Source organism: Aphelocoma coerulescens, chromosome 12, assembly GCF_041296385.1.
Source record: "Aphelocoma coerulescens isolate FSJ_1873_10779 chromosome 12, UR_Acoe_1.0, whole genome shotgun sequence".
NCBI lineage: Eukaryota > Metazoa > Chordata > Aves > Passeriformes > Corvidae > Aphelocoma > Aphelocoma coerulescens.
Window position 1 is genome coordinate 19,671,253 of NC_091026.1, and position 23,377 is coordinate 19,694,629.

At 46.8% G+C, this 23,377-nt stretch overlaps 1 protein-coding gene and 1 long non-coding RNA gene across 7 annotated transcripts in view; one reads left to right on the plus strand and one right to left on the minus strand.

Moving 5' to 3' along the window:
- LOC138117671 (contactin-4) overlaps positions 1–23,377 on the plus strand; it is a 270,719-nt gene that overhangs the window by 151,457 nt on the left and 95,885 nt on the right. For 3 of the 6 annotated variants that reach the window (XM_069028190.1, XM_069028191.1, XM_069028192.1), the window contains exons 1-3: positions 19,824–19,929; positions 20,036–20,162; positions 21,494–21,669. In XM_069028190.1, the coding sequence (XP_068884291.1) occupies positions 19,854–19,929; positions 20,036–20,162; positions 21,494–21,669 (379 nt within the window). In that variant the 5' untranslated portion in view covers positions 19,824–19,853. Of the gene's footprint in view, positions 1–19,823; positions 19,930–20,035; positions 20,163–21,493; positions 21,670–23,377 lie in introns of those variants that run through there. The other 3 variants (XM_069028195.1, XM_069028193.1, XM_069028194.1) reach the window with 1 other exon arrangement.
- On the minus strand, positions 10,220–15,111 carry LOC138117827 (uncharacterized). Its single transcript, XR_011154882.1, has 3 exons — positions 14,999–15,111; positions 12,641–12,764; positions 10,220–10,836 (listed from the first exon to the last, which is right to left on the minus strand). It is a non-coding gene; the product is annotated as an uncharacterized lncRNA (long non-coding RNA).

Here is a 23,377-nt window from a genome sequence, read left to right on the forward strand (position 1 = left end):
AGGACTGGGAAGTGGCTTTGGAATGTGAGTTTTTAATTGATCAAGGCTGCAGCCGCACAGGTAAGTGCTGAGCTTGCCCTGTGGGATCAGCACGGTGTGGGCAGCAGCTCCTGTGCCTGTGGGGACAGAGGTGTCCCTAAGCAGAGCTGTGTGTGGGGTCAGCACTGGGCTGAGGGGTTGAGCTGGGCACTTTGGGCACGTTTGCTGTGGGGAGATGCCTTGCCTGGAAAGCAGCTCGGGGATGGTCCCTCATCGCCCCTGTGGGTGTCAGGGCCTTTCCCTGCAGGGTCCTGTGTCCCCTGGGCTGCTTGGGAAAGGTCTGCCACACCTGACAAATAATCCCCGTCCTCCACCAGTGCATCTCAAAATCCCAGAATGGTTTGGGTTGGAAAGGACCTTAAAAATCATCCAGTGCCACCCCTGCCATGGGCAGGGACACCTTCCACTAGCAAATGGAAATATAATCTAGGAGTCAAAAATGCATCCATTTATGCAAGTTCCCTCCCATTACTGGAAAGGAACAAGCTTTGTTTTTAAATTCAGTCCTCTTAAGTAGGAATTAGTCAGACCAGATATATGTGAGAAGAGGATGTGTTTCCACTCAAGCAGTCCCTGGCTACTGCACTTGTCAGGATCAGAGAATGCCACAATGGTTCAGGTTGGGAGAGACCTTAAGGCTCATCTCATTCCCACCTCCTGTCATGGGGACACCTTCCACTGTCCCAGGCTGCTCCAAGCCCCATCCAGCCTGGCCTTGGGCACTGCCAGGGATCCAGGGGCAGCCACAGCTTCTCTGGGCACCCTGTTTTAGAGCACAGTTACTGACTTCTGTCAAAAATGCCCCTTTAAATCAGCTGAGGATCCATGAGGTTTTAATTACATGGGATTCCCACCTTCTCCTGTCCTGCTTCTGCTTTCCTCTGTCTCACTGTTGTCCCACACAATCTCGCTGTTTCCCCACTCCTAAACCTTTTCTGCGGCTCATGACTCATTAAATAATCCCGTAATTGGTTCCCAGCCTCTGGGTGCTAATTGCAGCGAGGCGCTGGGTGATGCTTGCACACACACACACACACACACACACACACACACACACAGAGTTGTATTTATCAGAAATCACGGAGCAAAAGAAGGTGCAGGGCCGAGGAAGCGCAGCCGCGTGCGAGCAGCCGTGATGGATGTTTGTTTACAAACATGTTCTCCCGGGGCTGCTGCTGTGGCAATGATGAATTACTGGAGCTCTCCCCTTGGGAAGTGGCAGTAGGAGAGGAGCTGTAAGAGTGTGCCTGGCTTGCATCAGGGCCCTGGGGAGGGAGCAGCGCTCCTGGGAATGCTGCAATCCCACCAGGGAAGGGCAGTGCAGGTAAAAGGTGCAGCTTAAACTGCTCCGTGGGTGTTGTGCAAACCAGGTGGGAATGTGCAGAGCCATGTAAAGTTGAATCCGTGGCTGAAAAGCATTAGGAAAATCCAACAGGAGCTGGAATTCAGTGATCCTGGTGGTTCTGTCCCGTTCAGGGTTGATTCTGCACTGATTTAGCTGCTGATTTGTGATCCAGACCATGTTTAAAGCACAGGGGTAATGTCTCCATTTTTAAACATTCACACGTGGATATGAAGAGAAAGAACAGCAAATGTATTCTTTCAAATCCAATTCTCACCCATCATGAAACAGCAGCATTTCAGGTATTGCTCAACGTGGACCCTACAAATTAAAATTTAAAATTCAAACGCTACAGGGCGCAGGAAGGGACCACCCTTAGATTTTATACTGGTGAAGGATTTACAGCTCACTTGTACAATCAAAATGCTTTTGGGGCAGGAGTTGCCACAGAGAACTGAGTGGGTTTCGGTGCTGGATTGCTGAGTCTTCTCACCATGCAGCTGCCATCCCCTCCATGGGCAGGGACACATTCCCCATGAGCAGGGACACGTTCCCCATGAGCAGGGAAACGTTCCCCATGGACAGGGACACGTTCCCCATGGACAGGGACACGTTCCCCATGGACAGGGACATGTTCCCCATGAGCAGGGACACGTTCCCCATGAGCAGGGACACATTCCCCATGAGCAGGGACACATTCCCCATGGGCAGGGACACATTCCCCATGAGCAGGGACACGTTCCCCATGAGCAGGGACACATTCCCCATGGGCAGGAACACATTCCCCATGAGCAGGGACACATTCCCCATGAGCAGGGACACATTCCCCATGGACAGGCTGCTCAGAGGTTGTTGCAGCACTGCTCAGACACTTTGGGAAGGTCAGGAGGTGCCCAGCCTAGCTGAATAAAAGGACAGGAGATGGGAATCTGACCTGGGACTTGAGCAAGAGAAATCTCCACTTTAACCTTTGGATACTGGGAGTTATTCCTGGAATAAGGATGTTCCTGGAATAACCATGTCACTGCAGGCAATAATGGTCTGATTGCTGTGTTTCTCCTTTTTTTTTTTTTTTGGAGTAATATTGAATCCAACTTTAAAAATTTTATTCTATTTCAGTTTGTTCCAACACAGAAGCTCAGTGTTGAAGTTCAGGTGTGGCTGTGCTGGTTTGGAAAGTGCTTGCTGAGTGGAAAATGTGCTTATGGCGTGGGTTTTTCTGGGGGGGACGAGCGAAAAGTGCCTGTCAGTGCTTTGCAGGATTGATTTGTGCAAGGTTGTTACGCTGTGAGCTCTTACACCTTGGAGTCAGCACTGCCACTCACACCTCCTGCAAGGTGTTGTGCTCAAATCCATGGCAGAGGCTTCAAACACCTCTTTGTCGTGACTTTCTTTAATGTGGCATCCAATTACTGCTAAAACTTAACCGCCCCTTCTTATTTTTTGGTGGAGGCATTCTCTGGCATTTTACTGCTTTCTTTTCAAAGTATTTGGGGGATGTATGAAAATACAGCAGTTAGCGAGGGTTTTGGCATTTAAGAGATGTCATAACAGCTTTGTTTTTCAAAAAAAGCCCATTTTTAAGGTGTGTCAGCTGGTAAAATGTGTCAGTCCAAATCAGTGAGAGAAGGGTTGACACAGGGATAAATTCCCAGCTAGAAAAACCCCTTCCCATGCACTGAGCCACTGGTTTGCACACCTGAGAGCTGCCCTGGAAGAGGAAAAATGCAAAATTTAGACAAAACAACACAAAATTTTCCACCAGTTGCTCAGTGGTGCTGGAGGACACCAAAACAAACCCTGCTGATGTTCTCTGCAGGATTTGTCCCTTCTAATCCTTGCTTTTTGAGAAAACAGGAGTTTAAAAACTCTTTTAAGTTGTTCCTGAAGACTCCAGATCTCATGTAAATTCATGAGTTACTGTGCAGCTGCCCACAGAGCATTTAAAGTAAAAAGAAAAATGTATCAGTTTGACTGTACAAATGTATTGGCAGCCAGTCTGGGCTTAAAGGAAAAACAGCTTTGCTAAACCATATAAATGTGTCAGCAGTGGCTCTGCAGACGTGTAATTCTCATCTTGAGCTATCCTCCGTTATTAATGCAATCTACAATAGACAATAAAGGCTGCAGACAAATTCCATGCACAGAGTTTAGGTGACAAAAAGCCCTCCTCTATGTTCACCAAATGTCTGCATTTCTTTTCAGTAAATATTTCAGTATCTATAGTGCAAGGGCAATGCTCCCTTTCTTTATTAATAGAATCTCAAATAGACAGTAAAGGCTGCAAAGCCCCTCCATACACAGAGTTTAAGGGACAGAAAAGCCACCAGATTTCTGCACCCACTGCACATTTAAATTTTTAACAACTCTTTAATATTTTGTTTTTAATGTGGGTCAAATTTAGTTTTCTGTAATAACAACACCTCGCTTCCCATAAGGTGACCGCAGTATTTGTGTGCTGTACTGGTGTAAACATTACATTCCTTTTCTTTGGAACATATTTTTAATGCTTTTTACTCTGGATTGTTTTAGATGCCCGACTGTGAACCAGGGAACCAGATTCAGAAGACAAAATTCAATGTACAGTCAGAGAAAATGGGTGATTGGGGTCCTTTATCGGGGGTGGCACATGGACACTAATTATGGTCTCAACTATTCTGTGTCTCCATCAGTTCCAGTGATCTTGTTTATAATTTTTACTCTCCCTGACAAGTAGCTATTCAAAGAAATAAATTGACCATCAGTGTAATTTGCTTCTTGGACACAAAAGGCTCCCAAATTAACAGGCTTTTCCCCCCTGGAGAGATCTCCCTCGCCTACTGTGGGGTTCTGCTAATTATTCCTTTGTCCCTTTTTGTTTTCTGAGAGGCTCAGGATGTGCAGCCAGCAGCTCCCGGTGCCCACTGCTGGTGTGCCCGGTGCCAGCCCAGCAGATCCACTGCCCTTCTGTGCTCAGGCATCAAAATAAGTCTGGACCAGCTTAGAAAAGTCGGGATTTGTGACCAGAATCACCTCATATTCCCAAAATCCAGCCTGTTTTGTCTGTTCCTGAGATAAAAACAGAGGCAGTGTTTCGGGATGTATGTGAAAACTAATAATGGAGTCTTGGAAACCAGGGGACAGAGCAGGATGCCCATGGCAAAGGGATCTTGATAAGATCTTCAAAACACCTCGTTTGATTAGTGCTGAAATGAGCACCTTTCAGATGCAGCCTTTCCCCTTTGTTGTGCTACAGGTGGTTTTGAAAACAATTTACAAAGAGCCTTTTTTGTCTTTTTCATGCTGTTAAAGCAAATTGGTATGTAATTAGATTTATATAGAGAATAATCTTATTTGCATATCCAATTAATTCTTCCTGTTTTAATTTGCTAGGGTTGGGTTCACAGTGGTAGTAAAAATATAACACTTAAATTATCAAGCATTCAAATTTCGTTTTGCTATAATTCCTTCAAGGTCTTCCATTAAAATTTGGTCCTGGGCATTGTCTTCCTTTTAAAAGCTGTTAAATAACATGGGAAAAGGCCATAAAAAAAACCCAACCCACATGACTTGTGTTGTAAAATCATTAATTTTTTTCTTTAAGCTGATCAAAGCAAATGCAGTGTGAATTTATACTTTTTAAGCATATTTTTATCATGGAATGGGTTGGGTTGGAACGGACTCAAAGATCACCCAGTGCCACCCCTGCCATGGGCAGGGACACCTCCCACTGTCCCAGGCTGCTCCAAGCCCCAATGTCCAGCCTGGCCTTGGGCACTGCCAGGGATCCAGGGGCAGCCCCAGCTGCTCTGGGAATTCCACCTCAAACCCTCCCCATCCTCCCAGCTGGGAATTCCTTCCCAATCTCCCATCCAGCCCTGCCCTCTGGCACTGGGAAGCCATTCCTTGTGTCCTGTCCCTCCATCCCTTGTCCCCAGTCCCTCTCCAGCTCTCCTGGAGCCCCTTTAGGCCCTGCAAGGAGCTCTGAGCTCTCTCTGGAGCCTTCTCCTCTCCAGGTGAGCACCTCCAGTGCTCCCAGCCAGGCTCCAGAGCAGAGGGAGCATCTCAAGCTCTCAGAGCAGCTCCGTGGGCACTTTTCCTGCAGACATTGTCACTTCAGCTGTGGTGACTCCTCACATCCATGCTCAGAAATGCAGGAGACAAGCAAAGAGCTGGAAGGAGGGCCTTGATTTCACACCAGGGAGGTGTCCAGCACGGATGGAACAACTCCTCTTTGTTAGGGACTGAAGTGTGGAATTTTAACAGCTGCCGGTCAATGTCTCCGGCTTTATTAGCTGCACACAGGGCTTGTGTTCTGCAGACATAGTCCAAGAGAAGTTCTGGTTTTTCCCTGAGTCAGGAATAACCTGGCACAGTCCCTGCTTCTGAAGGAAGCCTCAGTCATCCCTGCCGGTCAGAACAGCTTCCATCAGTGGCTCTGCTGCTCCTGCATCTTTCCAGACTTCAGGTTCCACTTGAGAGCTGACTGGGGGGAGCTCCTGGGCTGTGGCAGTACTTAGGAGAGATCGCCAGCGCTGAAATTCAGCAGGATATATTTATTTAAATGTGCTGGAGCCAGTTTGTTCCCAGCATGTGTGAGACATACAGGTGCCAGCTTCTGTCACAGCTCATTTGGAGTTTGGGAGCAGAGATGTGTTATCCATGGAGTTGGAAACAAAGGGGTTGACGAGTCACTGGAAAAGGATGGAGCAGGTACATTGTAACCTGAATTTAAAGTGAGATTTCAGGATAGGGAAAGTGCAGGTTTGTACAGGAGCCTGGGCTGGCTCTGGCGGGTGGGAGCTGTAAACTGGGAGCAGGAGTGTCAGACCGGTGTCATTATGGTCTGGTGGATACAGCAGGAGGTGCCCCGGTGAGAAAAGCACCATCAGGCGTTTGATGGTGTCCTCGCTCCCTGTCCCTGCAGCAGCAAACGCCGCGGGTGACCCGCGGGAGCTCCTCAGCACGGTTCGAGCTCGGGGTGTTGGAGTTCAGGGGGCATTTGGGGGCACAGATCGGGTGGGATGTGGTGCCTCCACCCAGCGAAGGCTGCAGGGAGAGCCCCAAACCCGAGCCCAGCCAGGGCACAGGGAAAGCACCTCGGGGAAAAATGGACAGGCTGTAGTAGGGTGACGTTGTGTCAGTGCGGGTGGGTGCACGGGCTTGGTCTGCCATGTGGGATGAGGAGACTTTGCCTGAACTTAATACAGTTATGCATTTTTATTTATTCATGGCCTTTTTTCAGTCTCAGAGCGTCCCTTATATTTTGAAGATATTTTTGGTGTGTTCCCAAGGGATGGAAGGTTCTTCCTACTGGCTACAGGAGGATGTCTGTCCATCTGTCTAATGCATCAGCTGATGTGCAATAGGCTCCCTATTTTTAATTTTTTCCACTGGCAAACTCCCTGCTCACCTCCAAGTGCCCTTCACCCTTGTCACAATGAGAATGCTGATCTCCCAAAATTAAAGGGGTTTGATGTCAGTTTAATACCCAAGTGCTCCATTGCATCTTTGCCAAATGCATCTCTGCTTTTATTTGAGAGCAATATTTTGAGCAGCTTGTTCTGCAGAATGCTAATTGTTACAAAAACCCCACTGGTTTATTCATTTTTTTGTGTAAGAAGAAGGCCTTGGGGTTGTGAGCTGTTGGGGGGTTAGTGGAAGCAAAATTTGATTACAAGGGGAGAGAAAAGTGGTTATAAGTGGTTGGCACACAAAGACTAAAAATCCTTATGGTTTCCTTCTCTCTGGCATCAGTGGATGCACATCCTGCATCCATTGAAATCAGAAAAACCACCGTGTGATTCTAGGGGATGGATTTTACAGGGGCTGAATGGTTAGTTCAGGAGGCTTTAGCAGAAATGATATCAGGGGAGGGGAGATGGGCTGAAAATGGATGTACTCATGTAGGTCCATGGAGCTGCTTCAACCTGAGCAGAGGACACTGCAGAGTGAGGTTAAGAACTGAAAATGAAAAGAGCAACGTCTTTAAAAGATTTAATAAACGAGGCAAATGTGTTGCACAATTGTGTTGCAATGATTTGAAATAGATCCGAAGGAAAATTGCTTTGAATCCTAATTAGCAACTAATAGTTATTAGCTAAATCCAGTGCCAGGGAAGAAATAAATAGGTACAAGTGCTTAGCTATTGCTTCCACCTCCAAACACCACATCTGTTGTCCCAGTTTTGGGCTATTTTTACCTAAAAGGTGAAGTCACTGCAGCAGACCCAAGGCAGGCAGCGTGCAGGTCCCGGGGAACACCTGGGTTGTGTTGCTGCCAGCCAGGATGAAATACAAATGAGGTGGCAATTGGTGGCAAAACAATTTCTGTGGATGGATTTAATCTCAAACAACTGCGCTCTTCTGTTTAGCCGGAACAATAAACTGCGGCAGTGCTGTGCCCCGAGGAGCTCTGCCGTGGCTGGGAGGTGCGAATAGGTGTTCAGGTAATGCATTCCCACTCTTCTTCTCTTGGATTCATCATCTGCCTGCTTTGTAAACTGTTCTCCACCGAGCTCCAAACTGCTTTCAGCTTCCCAGGGCAGGAAAAGACACTGCACACCCCAGCGTGTCAGAAAACTCAGGGAAAATGACCTCCAGCTCTCAGGCACTTATTGCAAACCTATTTTAAATTGAATACACAAGCCAAGATAATACAGGCTGTTTGATAAGAAACATTAGAGAAATCCATAACACGAGGCTTTTTATTATGGGTTTATTACATCAATCTCTCCAGTGGGTAATGGAACTTGTAAATATACTCTTATGTAGGAGTCTCCTTGCGGGCTTTTTATTCATGCTGAAGTAAGCACAGCAAACTTATTTGCTGTCAGGGTACATTGAATTTAAGATTAGTATTTATTTTGGTTCTAAAGAGGTTCGGCTTTTGTGAATTGGAGGTTGGCAGAGCAGCTGTAGGAGAGGAGGTGGGAGCTGCAGGGGGGCTTTGGGGGGGAAATGAGTTTTCCAGGCAAACTGCTGGTGCCTGTATGGGACACAGCGAACGTGCCCATTATGGGCCTTGGGTCGTGTGCTCAGAGCTCCTTCAGGAGGCAAAACTTGCTTTGTTTAAGCAGGAGCTTGCTGTGTGTTCATTGACTAAACCCAGCAAGATGAAAAATCGTCCACGGGATTAGGGAAATATTTAAAGGATACATTCCCTGCCTTGCTGCGCCGTGCAGACACGGGCACAGCGCGCTCTGCACTGTAAACATTTGTTCTTTGCTGGTAAAATGCTTTTAATTCTTTTCTAGAGGTAAACAAAGTCACGCTGCTGCAGCAGGAGCCCAGCAGGCTTTGGCTTACTTGGGAGAAGCCAAGGGGATGTTTGTGCTGAGTAAAGAGTCGAGGAAAAGTTTACATAAAAGTTCAACAAGAAGTTCAAATCATAGCAACACTAACAAAAACCATGAACAGCTTACATGTTCTTAAGTAGATTGTTGGAGGATGTAGTAGTTAATTGGTAGTTGACTTAATAGAGGGAAAACAGTCCTTAACTAGAGGATGTTAATTGGACAGACAGACCAGAAACTGCTGAGGTGTCAGCAAAGTCGGCATTAACTTTAACAGGTTTTTTAGGGTTCCCCATCCCTGGAAATGCCCAAGGCCAGGTTGGACAGCGCTTAGAAAAACCTGGGACAGTGGAAGGTGTCCCTGCCTGTGACAGGGGTGGCACTGGATGGGCTTTGAGGTCCATTCCCACCCAAACCCATCCATCATCCCGTAACAAAGCAGGAAGAGTGTACCTTAGAATGAACACAACCAGGTTTGAGGGATGTTTGCATTTCCAACACTGACTAAGATCTTTCTCTGCTATAGGAGACAGATTAGGAGTGAAGAATGAAGGATGTGTGTGTTTAATTAAGGTCTGAGGGTAACAAATGTGCTTGAGCTACGAAACCACATCTTTGTCAAACCCACCTGAAAGAAACCATCCTTTACCTGGCTGGGCACTTCCTTCTGTGCTACTGCAGCTCCTAAAATGCATCAGCAGAAAGCCCAGCACTAATTTTGATGTCTATTCCCCCACGTATTAATTCTAGATTATCATTCCCATCTCTTGTGTATTTAAAAAGACAGCAGTTTTTAAGAAAGATGTTTGTTTTCATGTCTTTATGTTTGTTTTCACATCTTTGAGCTGCTTTCAGCCACTTCCTCAGTGCTCTTACAAACTTCCCCGCAGCCACAGAGCTGAAACTCTCTCAGATGTGATGGCTTGAGCAGCAAATGGGTCAAAAGGAATTCTATGGCTTTGAATTCTTGCTGCTCACAGAATTACACCCTGCCCAGACAGCAGAGGGATCCATAAAGAGTTATTCCCTGGTTAATTACTGTGTCTGCACATTTCTCCTTATGGAATATGCTGCCGTGCTTGCTGGAGAAAAGTTAAAACCCAAGCTCTCTGTCCCAGATAAAAGGCTGCTTACAGAAATTCTTACTCGTCTTTGAGGCTTCTTAAAAAAAAAAAATTAGGCTTTTCGTAGTGTGTTCCCAATCCAGTATAATCCTTAATTTTCAAAACATAGAAAGCCATTATTTTTTGCAATTGTAATGAAAAAATTGCTGAAGCAGTGCACATTATTTCGATTACCCATTAAGCCTTCTCTGCTCTAGAATGAAATTACATGATTTTCTTGCTTTTAACTTCTGACTTGTAATTTACTAAAAGAGAAAAACAAACCACTACAACTCTGGTTGTGTCCCAAGTCAGACATTCAGATGAATGATGCAAGTCAACTGCTATTTTGGCATCTTCCTGATACTTTCGGCTTTTTATATTAAAACTCAGGCAGGAATAACATTTATTTTGCACCGTAGTTCTAATCTATGACTTCTCTAAGGCTTTGGCATGATACTGGCTTGGCAGAAGTGGACTTTGCATAGTGACTGATTTATTTCACTTTATTTCATTCTGTGTTGATCACATCAACACAGCAAACCATCATTTCTCGTTGCACAATAAAATAAATTCGGGTTTTAATTATAAAGTAACAGGCCTCGATCAGATTGGGAAAACACACATGATCCCCCTCCATTTAACTCTTGCCTCGCTCTCCTCACTGACACTGAATGTGCTGCTTATCCCTGTAGCCTTTTCCTGCTGTCCTTTGTGTCTCACAGCAAAACAAGAGGCTCCTCCTGGGGGCATCTTGCCCTGTTTCATCTCGGGGGATGCTGTTGCTGTGTTTGTGCTGGGTGCCTCGGGCTGCTGTGGTTCAGGCAGGAGATGGCAGAGCCCGGAGTCTGGCTGGGGCTGCTGCTGCCTGCGCTGCTGGCCGCGCTCCCCACTGCCCTGGGGGAGCCTTGGAAGGGGTGCAGGCCATGGCAGGGCTGTCACAGGCAGTTTGGCTGCTTTGCATCTCGTAGGTAGGAGAAGCTGTTTGCAGCAGCTCGGTCTAACCCGAGGTGTTGGCTCACAGCTCGCTGCTTTTCGCACGGCGTCGTAAGAGCACTCTCTGGGTGAGGAACCAAACTCTCGGGAAGCAAAGAAAAATTAAATGTTGCCCTTGGGAAAGGCTCTGTTGGGAAATTGAGGCTCTTTGATGTCATACAATCATGGAATTGTTGAGGTTGGAAAAGACCATCCAGTCCAACCATCCCCCAGCACTGCCAAACCCACCACGACCCCTGTCCCCAGGTGCCACATCCACACCCCTCTGAACACCCCTGGGGATGGTGACTCCACCCCTTCCTGCACAGCCTGTTCCAATGCCTGACCGCCCTTTCAGTGAAGATATTTTTCCTAAGATCCCATCTAAACCTGCCCCAGCACAACTTAAGGCCATTTCCTTGTATTGCATTAAAGACTCTGTTTCCAGGAGTTTTCTCCTGTTATTGAAACACCACAAAAAGGAGCTTCTCTTCCCAAAGCTGAGCTGGGCAAGGGAGTTTAAAATGGACCACTGGAGGTGAACTCTGTCTCTGGGGCATCCACATCATGCTGCCCTTTAGAGGTGAGCGAGGAGTGTTTGAAAGCTTAACTGCTCGTGTGACAGCAGAGGGAAGAAAGGCTCTCCTCACAAATGCCATCAATCCGAGCAGGTTTGGAGAGTGCTAAATTGTGGTGTAAGAAGTCATAAGTCAGGGTTTTGACAGCTATTACTGATACCTTTTCCCTGCTGTGATATTTGAAAGTTCATAATATTAAAAAAAAATTAAAGGAATGCATGTTATCCGTGGGCAGATTGTACAAATTGTACTCCTGGCTGCTCCTTTGATGTTTTGCTGATTGAACTCTGAGAACTTTATTTAAGCCTCCCTCAGTTTGGCATTTAGTGGTGTTAATTTTAAGGCTGGGTTAGTGTGGGGTCTGGTGTTTGTGTGTCTGTGTTTGTGTGGAGGGTCTGGTCCCTCGGCAGGGAGGACCCAGCAGAAAAATGGGAATAAGAGGTGACTTTTAGGGCTGGGGAGTGCCTGTGGTGGGGTGCCCATGCAGTGGCTGCCAGTGCTGGTGTGTCCCAGCTTCCAGAGCCACAGCAGGTACCCTCTGTGTTCCTCTGTGTAGGGAATCTCCTGCTGGAGACTGGGATTGGCTTTTGCTCCTGCTCTGCTGAGGCTTGCAGAAACATTTTGAAAAAATAACAATGGAAAAATTGAAGGGCATCTCCTCAAATGTGCCCTGAATTGGAGCAATTCCAGCGACTGCAATGAAGTTATGGAGAGTTAGAGCAGCTGAGCTGCCAGCCCAGTGTCCCGACAGACTTCAAATGCCTTAAATCCATTTATGGAACAGAACCACCTGGAGATTACAGCCTTGGATCCTGTTTACAGGATTAAACACTTTCTTGCTTTAGTAGCAGTGAAAAGTGAGTGAGGTTTTCCTGTCCAGGGTCAGGAGCCTGCCCAGCATCGGTATGTGCAGTGCCTGGCAAGGAAGGGCTCTCTGTATAACTCCAAAGGAAAGGTCCTTCTCTTTTCCGAAATATCTTGGTGCTTTTTAAACTCCAGATGCCCAGGATGCCATCAGTCTTGCATCAGACCATTAGAAGCTGATGCTGAAAATTTCTCCCCAAAAATATAGATTTATAATGTGATAAATATGAGGTTTCCCTCTCTGTCCATTCCTTCAGTCACCTTTTAATTTCTTATTTTGAAATATCATCCTTTCTTCTTAAGGCAAGGGCTGAACAACTTAGAAATAGTAAGAAAATTGCAGAGTGTAATATTTGTAATGAGGCAGATGCTTAAAACTTGCCTGTGCCAGTGCTCTGTGATAGAAAGGAGAGCATTCACAGTTTAATTCTAGTTGGTTTTTTTCCAAAATAGGGAGAAAACAAACCTCCATCAGGTGGAGATGATGGAACCTTGTCACTTGTGTCCTGCTGCAGCGTTGTCTCAGGGACTTGGAAATGTTCCAGAGTTGCCCAAACCAGACAGCCAAGGAGAAGTGTGCACACTGTGGACTGAGTTAACAAAGAGGTGTTTTAGTCTCTTCTTTGTTCATGATTTAAACGTTCTGTGCCTGGTGTTTGGAATCCCTGATGGATTCCCTTGTACCCAGCGTGTTTCCTTGCCCTAATTGCAGACTGTGTGCCCGTGACCCAGAACAGGCAGATTTCCAGTGCCCCTTGACAGACTGAACCACCCCATGTGCATTTTCTGACCGGTGCCACAGTGCAAATCAGGTTACAGGTGTTTGGCTCCGAGTGTGCCAGGCTGATAATTCCTTCCTCTTCCCGGCGAGCTCACGAGGCCCCGGTAATTCCATCTGCTTATTCACAAATATTTGAGAAGGGAAGCCATGGCCTAAACCTCTCTGTAAATAGCTGGATAAAAAGTTGGCAGGGCTCAGCTTTCCTTCTGACAGTGGCTAATGTACTTAAACCTGAAGAGAGAAAAGAGGCTTCACCTTGAAGCGAAGCGCCAGAGAGCTCCTTTCACCTTGAAGCTTTCTGCAGGGTTTGGCTCCTCAATCAATTGAGAGCCTGGACACGCTGCCAGAGTTGTCTTTGTTTTTCCAGCAATAGATGAGACAGAGATTATAGGTTATTGCCCCAGGGACTTGTCTTTTCTAAGGCTTCAGGATTTTAAAGGAAAGAGGCTTTTTCACTACGAGCATTTCATAACTTTGCTTGTCTGCTGGTGGGGTGGGGAGGATGGCATTTATTTACCTGGCTTTTACACACCTTCCTTATTACATCAAAGATTAAAATCCATTGAATTTCAGGGAGGTATTGTGGAAAGGAAATATGTGGCTTTAGAATATGCACACGTAACCAACTGCTTCTGATTTTTTTTAATATATCCCCTTTATAGTCCCTGTCATACTCAAGACAGCTGACAGTTTTACAGTAATGATGTGTGTTCTTGGCAGACAGCAATCATATCAGCACCTCACATTTTGCTAATAAATCAATAGGTAATTAGCACAGGCCTTTGAAACATTTCTATTCCCAAACAGCTCTACACAAGAACACCCAGCACTGGTGGTAGCACCATTAGCATCATATTAATCTGATTATTCCTATTGTTTTATACTCACAGCTCTGCTGTGGGCTGATATTGTCCTCAACAGAGCTCTGTGAGTTCCTCTGTTTATTTTCCTGCTGTTGGCTGTGATGGCTCAGGGAAGAGGCCACGCGGTGAAGAAATTTGTGACTTTCTGCAGCACTGGAGCAATGTGCTTTTGTGGGATACTGAAGGGAACATCTGTGATGAAAATCAGGCTGTTGGCTTGCTAAGAGAACATAAATTGCATCCTGTTACATGAGGGGTTTGTTGTAGGACAGGTCACTCATTGTGCTGCCGTGGGAATTGCCTCTCCTGGCTGTCTGGACACGGGAGAGGCACAGGGAATATCCACATTTGTGTGTATGATCAGGTGGCAGCATTTTATGTGGAACCAGCTGCCTCGATGGCATTTGCTGTAATGACCCACACGTACACAGGAGAAATTGGGACATGGCTGGGGCACAGGCTGAGGGAGAGGCCTCACGGAGCTCCTGGAGCCACCGCTGGCATTTGGGTGCTGGCTCCTGGCAATCCCACACTGCTGGATCCCACCTTCCCTCAGAGCTCAGGACACACTGCTGTGCTTAACCCTGCCTTTAATCCAGGCTGCTCCAGGTCCCCGGGTCACTCCTAAACAGAGTCATCAGAGCACTGCTGTCTCCATCTCAAACGCTGCAGCTCTTCCATGCCCGCCTTTACGAGAGGGGAGATTTATCCCTCCCTGTCTCCCGGGTTTCTGTGGCTGCCCTGTGGTCTCTGAGCAATGTCTGACACTGCTTTGGAGCTCGGGTATCAGACACTTGTGTGTCAGCTGTCCCCTGTCGGGCGAGGCTTTGCTCTGGGCATGGGACAGCAGCGAGCTGGGACAGGGAAGAGTGGCAGGAGGGCACAGGGGACAGCAGGGAAGGAGAGGAGAGGAGAGGAGAGGAGAGGAGAGGAGAGGAGAGGAGAGGAGAGGAGAGGAGAGGAGAGGAGAGGAGAGGGCAGGAGGGCAGAGGAGAGGGGACAGCAGGAGAGGAGAGGGGACAGCAGGAGGGCAGAGGAGACAGCAGGAGGGCAGAGGGGACAGCAGGAGAGGAGGGGGGACAGCAGAAGGGCAGAGGGGACAGCAGGAGGGCAGAGGGGACAGCAGGAGAGGAGGGGGGACAGCAGAAGGGCAGAGGGGACAGCAGGAGGCTCACAGTACCTGTTGGAGATCTGTAGGTGCTGCAAAAGAAGCCCAGTCTTGTATCAAGGGGGTGTCCCCACAGATGCAGAGCTATGAGGCCCTTCCCTGAAAAACCACACTTAATACACTTTTAAAATAGCTCTTTTTTTTTTAATCCTTTTTTTTTTTTTTCTTTGAATGGGAAGCACCCTTAGTGGGTCTTGTTCTTTGGGAAGCCTGTGGAATTAGTAGTAGTAGGACTGCGTGGTGTAAATTCTTTGTCTTAATTTCAAAGCCATTAGCACCATTTGCAGTTGATGTTAATAGAAGTGATAGGCAAAAAATAAGGAGTGAGCCATCCACTGGAGCCCTTTCCTGCTCAGGAGGATGGGATGCAGCTGCTCACCTTGAGGAGCAGGCTGGTGTGTTAATCAGCTGTGCCCTTGAGCTGTCCTATCCATTCCACTTCCCACTTTTCTGAAGAGCTGCTCTTCCCAAGGTGCAGTTTTGTCTGGAAGAAATACTGACTTGTAGCACTGTATGAAAACACCCCAGCTCACAGAGCAGGCAGCAATTCCCTCAGAAGCAAACAAGGAGAGGATTTTTCTCATTTATACTGGATATACTCCAAGAATTCTCTGTTCTGTTTAGTTATTATCTTTCCCTATGGTGTGGAATATTCAATTAAACTTTCTCTCAAATTGGCCATAACTTTCAATGGAAATTAAAGCAGTTCTATTTGGGTACCAGTATCTGTCACCAGGCTTAATGTTCAGAGAGAATAGGAATGGTTCCACCTGTTTGGTGTGAATTAACCTCAGCTGACATTCCTCATGTTTCAGTTCCTCAAAAGCATGGGAAGATGACAGCATTTAGCATCCAACTGCCTGTGCTGGCTCTCAGCTTTGGGGCACTGGAGGGACACAGCAAATATACTCTTCATTTGGAATGTATTCCAATTAATGTGGCTTTTTTTTTTAATAGGTGTGTGATTCACAAGGGGGAAAAATATACATCGAGCAGAATGTTCTTCTAAATGATCTCTCACTTTCCATCCAACACCATATGGACACACACCTCCTTCTGTGGTTAAAATGCTTCTTTTATTGTGAAATTGACTGAAATTTCCTAGATCCTGCCTCTTAGCGAAAGAAATACACTTCTGTCAGAGGAGGCAGACCCAGAGCAGGAGTACATTTGTTTTATATGACAAGGAGGGGGAAAAACGCTTTTTGGAACCCAGTCTTGTTTGCAGGTTGTCTTAAGCTGAGGGCGGCTCGTGTTCACTCTGGGTTAACTCATTTTGGGCTCATCAAAAGAAATGTAACTCAGAAAAATAAAATCTGTCCCCAGGAGTGTCTCACCAGTTAGCTTGTCTGGGAAGGTTATTTATTTTATTGTCCTGGGACAGTGAGAAATGTGTGAGGAGTGGCAGCAGCTGTTGAATGGTGTAAAGGGAAGAGGGCTAAAATAACTGAGCACTTTCAGGTGTTTATGCACAGATATGCTCTGTTCTCTTGTTATTTTTTGATGAAATGGCCAAAAAAGAGTCTGTTAAACACAATCTGATGAGAAGGGCTGGTTTCTATGGATCGAGCTGCTCATAGTGTTCACCGGTGATAAACCAAAAATGTGTTATCACTCTTGGAGTGCAAGTCCCTGGACATTACTGCAACAGAAATAAAGTTACCACTTTGAATTTATTAAAAAAAGAAGAAGTGTAAAATTCATATATTTCAGAGCTATCCAAACAGCAAAACTTTGCTCCCACAAAAGCAGACGCTTCAGCAGTGCAAAGGCTGTGCTGGCAATAAACGTCTGAGGAACACAACTTAGTCAAAAATGGGCTCTTGCTGGTGCAGGCACTTGTAGTTTCCTATCTGCAAGAATCTAGATGGCAGCTTGTTTTATTTATTAGTGACTCTTTAGTGCTCTGTGAACCAAATCCCCCTCCTCTGTCGGGTTCTGTGACTCAGCCCTTATCACACAGTGGTGGGATCTGGGCTGCAGCGATTTCAATCACACATCAAGGCTGCAGCAAAGCAGCTCTACAGGCTGAAGATTAAATAGTTTGGACTTGCTTATCTTGGTTAGACACGGGCAGCAATAAGAGGAAGAAGAAAGGCACTCAAAATAATTTTATCTGCCCAGTGTTGCAAAGTTTTTCCTGCTCTTCTGTTCCCCTGATAGGCTGCAGCTGCTCTCAGAGCTTCTCCCTGCCCTGCCCAGCTCCCTTTGCTTGAAATCTCACCAGGATTTTTCCTCTTGCTGCCTAACAGGAAGGGCAGGCACTTTTTTGCTAAATAAAAGCTGAATGTTGAACAGTGACAGCTGCAGGTGGAATATTTGAAAGTGTTTTCATTTGATCTTTTATGAGCTTCCAGGCAAATTGAGTTATTAGCAGACAAATTCAGTGTTTTCACCTATTTGTGACTATATCTACCCTCAGTTCTCTATCTTGAGTCTGTTTTCGAAATTGTAAATTGCTCACTAATTAATGATGCAGGCTGTGGTGGTTCTTACACCTGTAACTCCCACTGCATGCTGTGGACCACTTTCATTAGCTCTTGAAGAGCAGGATGCTGCACCTTAACCTCTGCTCCTGCAGCCAGGTGATGGCCTGGACATGTGGGGACACTTTTGCACCCTTAGATTCATTCTTCTTTCCTACAAGTAGAAGAACTGTTCACTTGTAATGCAAGGTGTGTTTTCCTGTGATGGGAAGAGGAGCAGAGTCTGACCTTTGGTGTGATTTGCTGTAAATTGACACCCTCTAATTGAAATAACAGCAAATGACAGCACAGAGAGGGGTGTGAGGCATATGACAGAGGCAATGCAACACATCCCTGAGTCAGCAGGTCCCTAACTGGATTATCTGGGATGGTCTGGCTCGTGCCACAATCAGACTCTGTGTTTCTGGGGTTTGAAGCAACCCTTACACAGGACCCGAGCACCAGGCCAGCTTCTGCATTTTCCAATGAGAAAACTGGGTAAATTCAAATATATCTTAAATCTGTTGCTTTCAGACGCACTCATACAGCACTCAGAGCTGTAATCTTTGTGGGCCAGACTATCATATCCTCTCTTAGGGTGAATGAGGCTGCTCAGGGAGTGAAGCAGCCCTGGGTCTCAGGAACAAGTCTGGGTGCCATAATCCAGTCCCATATGCTCTATGGCTATTATTATCTGTTCCCACCAGCAACAGTGAGTTGCACAGAGGTGTAATTTAAAGCTGGAGATGATGTGAAATGTGTTTTGAATAATAGATGAGTTTCAGTCAGGTATCGTTAACATATAATTTAAAATAAAGCTAAATACAAGGCCTGTGACTGTGTGCTGAGTGCATCCTCCTTTGTGGTGGGGCCTGAGGGAGGAGACACGGGGGAGAGGTGGTTCCTTTCTAATCTTCCTGGCAGAGTCTCTTTGAAATACTTCTGTGGAGATGACAGAATTTGCTCTCCCAGGGTTGAAGAGCTGTTGTTCTGTCCCTGGTAAATCCAGCTGATTTCCCAGTGAAAGCTGTTCCCATTCATTCTCACCCTCCTTCCATCTGGAAGATCCATCAGCTTCTATTCATTCCCTTTTTTTCTGTATATTTTGCACATCCCATCGTCTCTGTATTTTATTTATTCATTTTCCCCTGACCTCCCATACCCCCAAATTTCCTGTATCCCCATCCAGGTGGGCTTCCAGCAGCCTGACTAAAGAGAATTCCGTGCTCACATCCCTGCAAGTCCCTGTGCACTGAAAGAGCAGAGTCTGCTGCAGAGATAGGGCAGGAAAAGATTGGAAAATGATCTAAAAATGTTAAATCAAGGTTCTTTGCATTCAGCTGAAAGCCTTTCTGACTGTGAGCACTTCCACTGTGTCCTTACTTGCACTAAACTTAGAGGAGCAGCCAGACATTGACACTGATGAGAGGAAAAGTCTCGGTGAAATCAAGATAGCTGATCTTTTCAGGGGAGAAAAGTTGGTTTCTTTTGTGTGCTGAACAGCCACTGTGGAGATAAAAGTGTCTGATCCAAACAGGATGGAGAGCAGTGAATTTACGTCGTAGCTTTCTGTGGGTGTTTTGAGCAGTGTCAGTGGATTTCCTGAAATTCTGTGCTCGCTGCAAAGCAGTGGGCAGGGAAGAGCTGCAGCTCAGGGATGGGCCTGTGAGCAGCTCTCACCCTCACCTCCAGCTCTGAGATGGGATAAATTGATAAGGTGAAAGCAGAAAGTGGATGAGAGGAGAGGAGATAGGAAGGAGTTAACAGCTCAAGAAATCAAAGTGTATTTTTAGAATGAAGAACAAAAGTCAGCACAAGGGAGGCTCCCCTCAGTAATCCCCAACCTCAGAGTGCTGGATTGCTGGGAAATGACTCCTGAGCTCTTTGAAGGTCGTGTCAGGTTGTTTTGCCAAAGTATTTTCCCTCTTCTACCTGTATTTAGTGTGAGTTTAATCCTCTGAAGGGCGCGAGTGTGGAATGTCCTTGTCAGGGCTGGTCATACAAAACCTCTTGGGACCCTCATTCCCGCAGAGGAGTGGGGCTGGTGCCAGCGGATTCCTGAGGCATCAGAGCGTGGAGAGGGCAGGGGCTGTGAAAGGGTTTCCATGCCCTCAGAGGACCAGTGCACCTCATGGCTGCAGAAGGGTTTCAGTCAGGGATGGCAGAACCAGTTGCACTGGGGCTGGACGTGCTGGGGACCCTCTGGCTCAGGTTCCTGTGTAACTCTGTTTAACAGTGTGGGGGTTTCATTCAAAGGAAAACATTTCCATTTCTAAAGGTGAAGCCAAGGATTCTGCTTTGAATTGAGCTTTGCTATGACAACAGCGCCTGTTCCCACTGTTTGAACTTTGGGTGAGGTTTCATTCTGTGCTCTGTTCAGTGTAGGACATTTTCATGACTCCATGTGGGTTCAGTGGCTTTTGGAAAAAAAAATCTTCTGTTATGAACTAAATAAAGTGTCACCAGATCTTTTCCAAGGTGAGTGACTCATGGCCTCTTGCTGCTGAGACGCTGTTTTGTATTTTAAGCCTGGGAACATGGAGATTCCATGAATAACCTGTCCCATTTTCCCTGTTTAATGCAGATGACAACACCCTGCACGGGCCGGTTTTCCTGCAGGAGCCCAACAGCATGATCTTCCCCTTGGACTCGGAGGAGAAGAAAGTGAAGCTGAGCTGTGAAGTGAAAGGAAATCCCAGACCAACCATTGGGTTTGTTCAGTGTTTAACTGTTCTTAGAACCATCACACAAGAGCCTTCCTGCTGCCTGTATTGGTGATGTCCCTGGAGGCTACCACAGTGCTGATCCCAAAAAAATCCCAACCAAAAACCAGGCAGCTCCTCCCGAGGGGCTGCTCTGATCTCTTCTTTGTGATCAGGGACAGGATCCAGGGAGTGGCTGGAGCTGTGCCAGGGAGGTTTAGGTTGGATTTTATGGAAAGGTTCTTCCCCCAGAGGGTGCTGGGCACTGCCCAGGCTCCCCAGGGAATGGGCACGGCCCCGAGGCTGCCAGAGCTCCAGGAGCGTTTGGACAGCGCTGCCAGGGATGCCCAGGGTGGGGGTGTTGGGGTGTCTGTGCAGGAGTTGGACTGGATGATCCCTGTGGGTCCCTTCCAGTTGAGGATATTCCCTTACTCTGGAGTGTTAGGAACAGAGGGAACGGACACCAGGAAATCTCCAGGTATTGCAACTCAACTGCAAAATTTGGACAGGAGTTCCAAAAGGTTACAAAAGGATTGTAAATAGTCCTGGCTCTCAAGACTAACCATCCTTTTCCATAAACATGGACAAAACTCTTAATTCTTTTCAGCTTTAGCAGCTGCTTTGGGGTCCTGGGAGGAAGGTGCTGTCCTCCTGCAGTGCTGTTGCTGCTGTAAATCATTGGTGCTGCTGTTCTCTTTCCTTTGGTGCCTCTCTCTGCTCATCAGTAAATGCCACTCTGAAACCAATTAGAGTCACCAGGCCTCAGCCTCCGTGCTGTCCCCTGACACAGGCAGCAATTTAATGCCATAAAATCCATGGATCCACGGTGAAACACATTTCCATGGTTTCCCTGTACACTCAGGAGATGGGAGGTGCTGTGTCCCCCTGCTCACTCCATCCTGGGGCTGGAATTCCTCAGTGCCCCACTTTGTGACAACATCTGCTGGGAGGGAATTTTCTTAAAGTTATAAACAAACGACCAGCAAGTCGGGAGAGGGCAAAAAAATATCCTCAGTGGACTTGAATGGGTTAGAGATCCTTTTTCAGGGACTTCCCCGTGCCAAATTATTAATTCCAAAGAGCAGCAGCACCAGCAACTACAGAAGCATTAATCATTTCAGAGACTGAAATATATGTCAAGGATATTGCTCTCTCAGTTAAATACTGGAATATTTCAATACCGCTCAGGAAATTTGCATTTTTCTGCCTTCTTTTTTTATTTTTAATAAGTAGTCAGAGCCATTCTAAATCTTCCTTTATTTACTTCACGCTGTGCTTTCAAACACCCAGGAGCATCCCTGAGCATCAGCAGAGTTTAACTTTGCCATTCTGTGCTCCAGGTGGAAGTTAAATGGAAGCAGTATTGACGTGGGCATGGATTATCGCTACAGCCTGGTGGAAGGCAGCCTGCTGATCAATAATCCCAATAAAAGCCAGGATGCTGGGACGTACCAGTGTGTAGCAACAAACCCCTTTGGAACGATTGTCAGCAGAGAAGCCAAGCTGCAGTTTGCTTGTAAGTAAGGAGGCGAGCCTTGTTCCCACAGTGTGCTGGAAAATCTGGGAGCTGGGTGTCTTTTCCCAACTTTTCCTGATGGATTAGAGTGTTCTCTTAATTGCTCATGGAGTGAGAAAGAGGGGAAATGTGAATAAGGGATATATATCATGATTTATCATTACTTAGCTGAGATTATATGGAGCATACAAGGTAAAATGTCTTATTTATTGAGGAAGAGGTTACCTAGGAAAGGGTCTGGCAGATGGGATCTCACCATTGATTTTTGCCTTTCCTTGGAGAAGTAAAGCTTCAAAGTGTTAAAAAGGAGCATAATCTCCACGAGGGATGAATTCACAGTGATAGATTCACAAGCCCTGTGTTTCGGTGGTACATCAGGTGTGGGCACTCTGGGTGTAAGAGGGAAGATGGGCAGCTCTGTGTTTATTTTGGGCAAAAGCAGAGCTGCAGCTTCTTGTCAAGAGCTGAGGGTAAGAAAAGGCAGGACCTTGCTGTGGATTAGCATTATATAAAATCATGCAAAGCCCTTTGGAGCATAAAGGCTGTGAGAGTGGGCAGATGATGATGCAGGACCACAAGTCATCTTTTTTGCTCTTGTGGTTGTGAAGGTGAAGGCAGAGAATAAACACAAGGGCCTGTTCATCCATCATCTGTGTGGTTTCCCTGTGCTGTTGTCCTGGGAGGGGCATGCAGTAATTACAGCAGGAATATCCTTGCAGGAGTTCAAGGCAGAGCCTTCCCAGGCATGGAGTTCTCAGTCATGGAGAATGGTGCAATGAAAGGTGCTTTTGACTGACTGGGGAGAGAAGCTGATGTGCTCCAGCTACAGAAAGGAGGGGATAAAAATGCCAGTAACCCCCAGGTTCAGACACTTTAGAGGGACGATTTGTAATGAGGAATAATACAGAGGGTGCAGTCCTCTGTCTCCCCACGTAGTTTATGATAAATTATCCTTCTGCCCATGACCTGCTGGAGTTTGTCCGTGACTGAAGGCACGTTTTCCCTGGGGATGGATAATGAGCAGCTTCCTCAAGACCATTCCCATCACTCCAGATTTCAGGATGTCAAGGTGATTGCTTCATAAACACCACCTTGGGCTGCTGCTCCCACAGCAGGCTCTGCCTTCCCATCCATGGCCATTCCCAGCTCCCAGCGCAGCAGCAGCAGCAGCAGCGCTCCCAGCAAAGCCCCTCAGCATCCCTTGGCAGGGTCACAGCTTCCCAAAATCCAGTGGAGAAGGACAAGCTGAGGGTCAGCTCCTCAGATCTGGGCTTCAGAGCTCAGGATGTGGGATGAGAAAGGAGGATACTCCTAATCCCACAGCGGGTGGGCAGGCCCTGGCACAGGGTGCCCAGAGAAGCTGTGGCTGCCCCTGGATCCCTGGCAGTGCCCAAGGCCAGGCTGGACATTGGGGCTTGGAGCAGCCTGGGACAGTGGAAAGTGTCCCTGCCATGGCAGGGGTGGGACTGGATGGGCTTTAAGGTCCCCAAACCCTTGTGGGATTCTCTGATCCTGACAAGTGCAGCAGGCAGGGACTACTTGAGTGGAGACAAATCCTCTTCTCACATACCTGGTCTGACTGTATCGTACCTGAGAAGACTGAATTTAAAAACAAAGCTTGTTCTTTTCCAGTCATGCTTGGGAACTCAGGTAAATGGATACATTTTTGACTCCTAGATTATATTTTAGTTTGCTAAAACAGCATAAT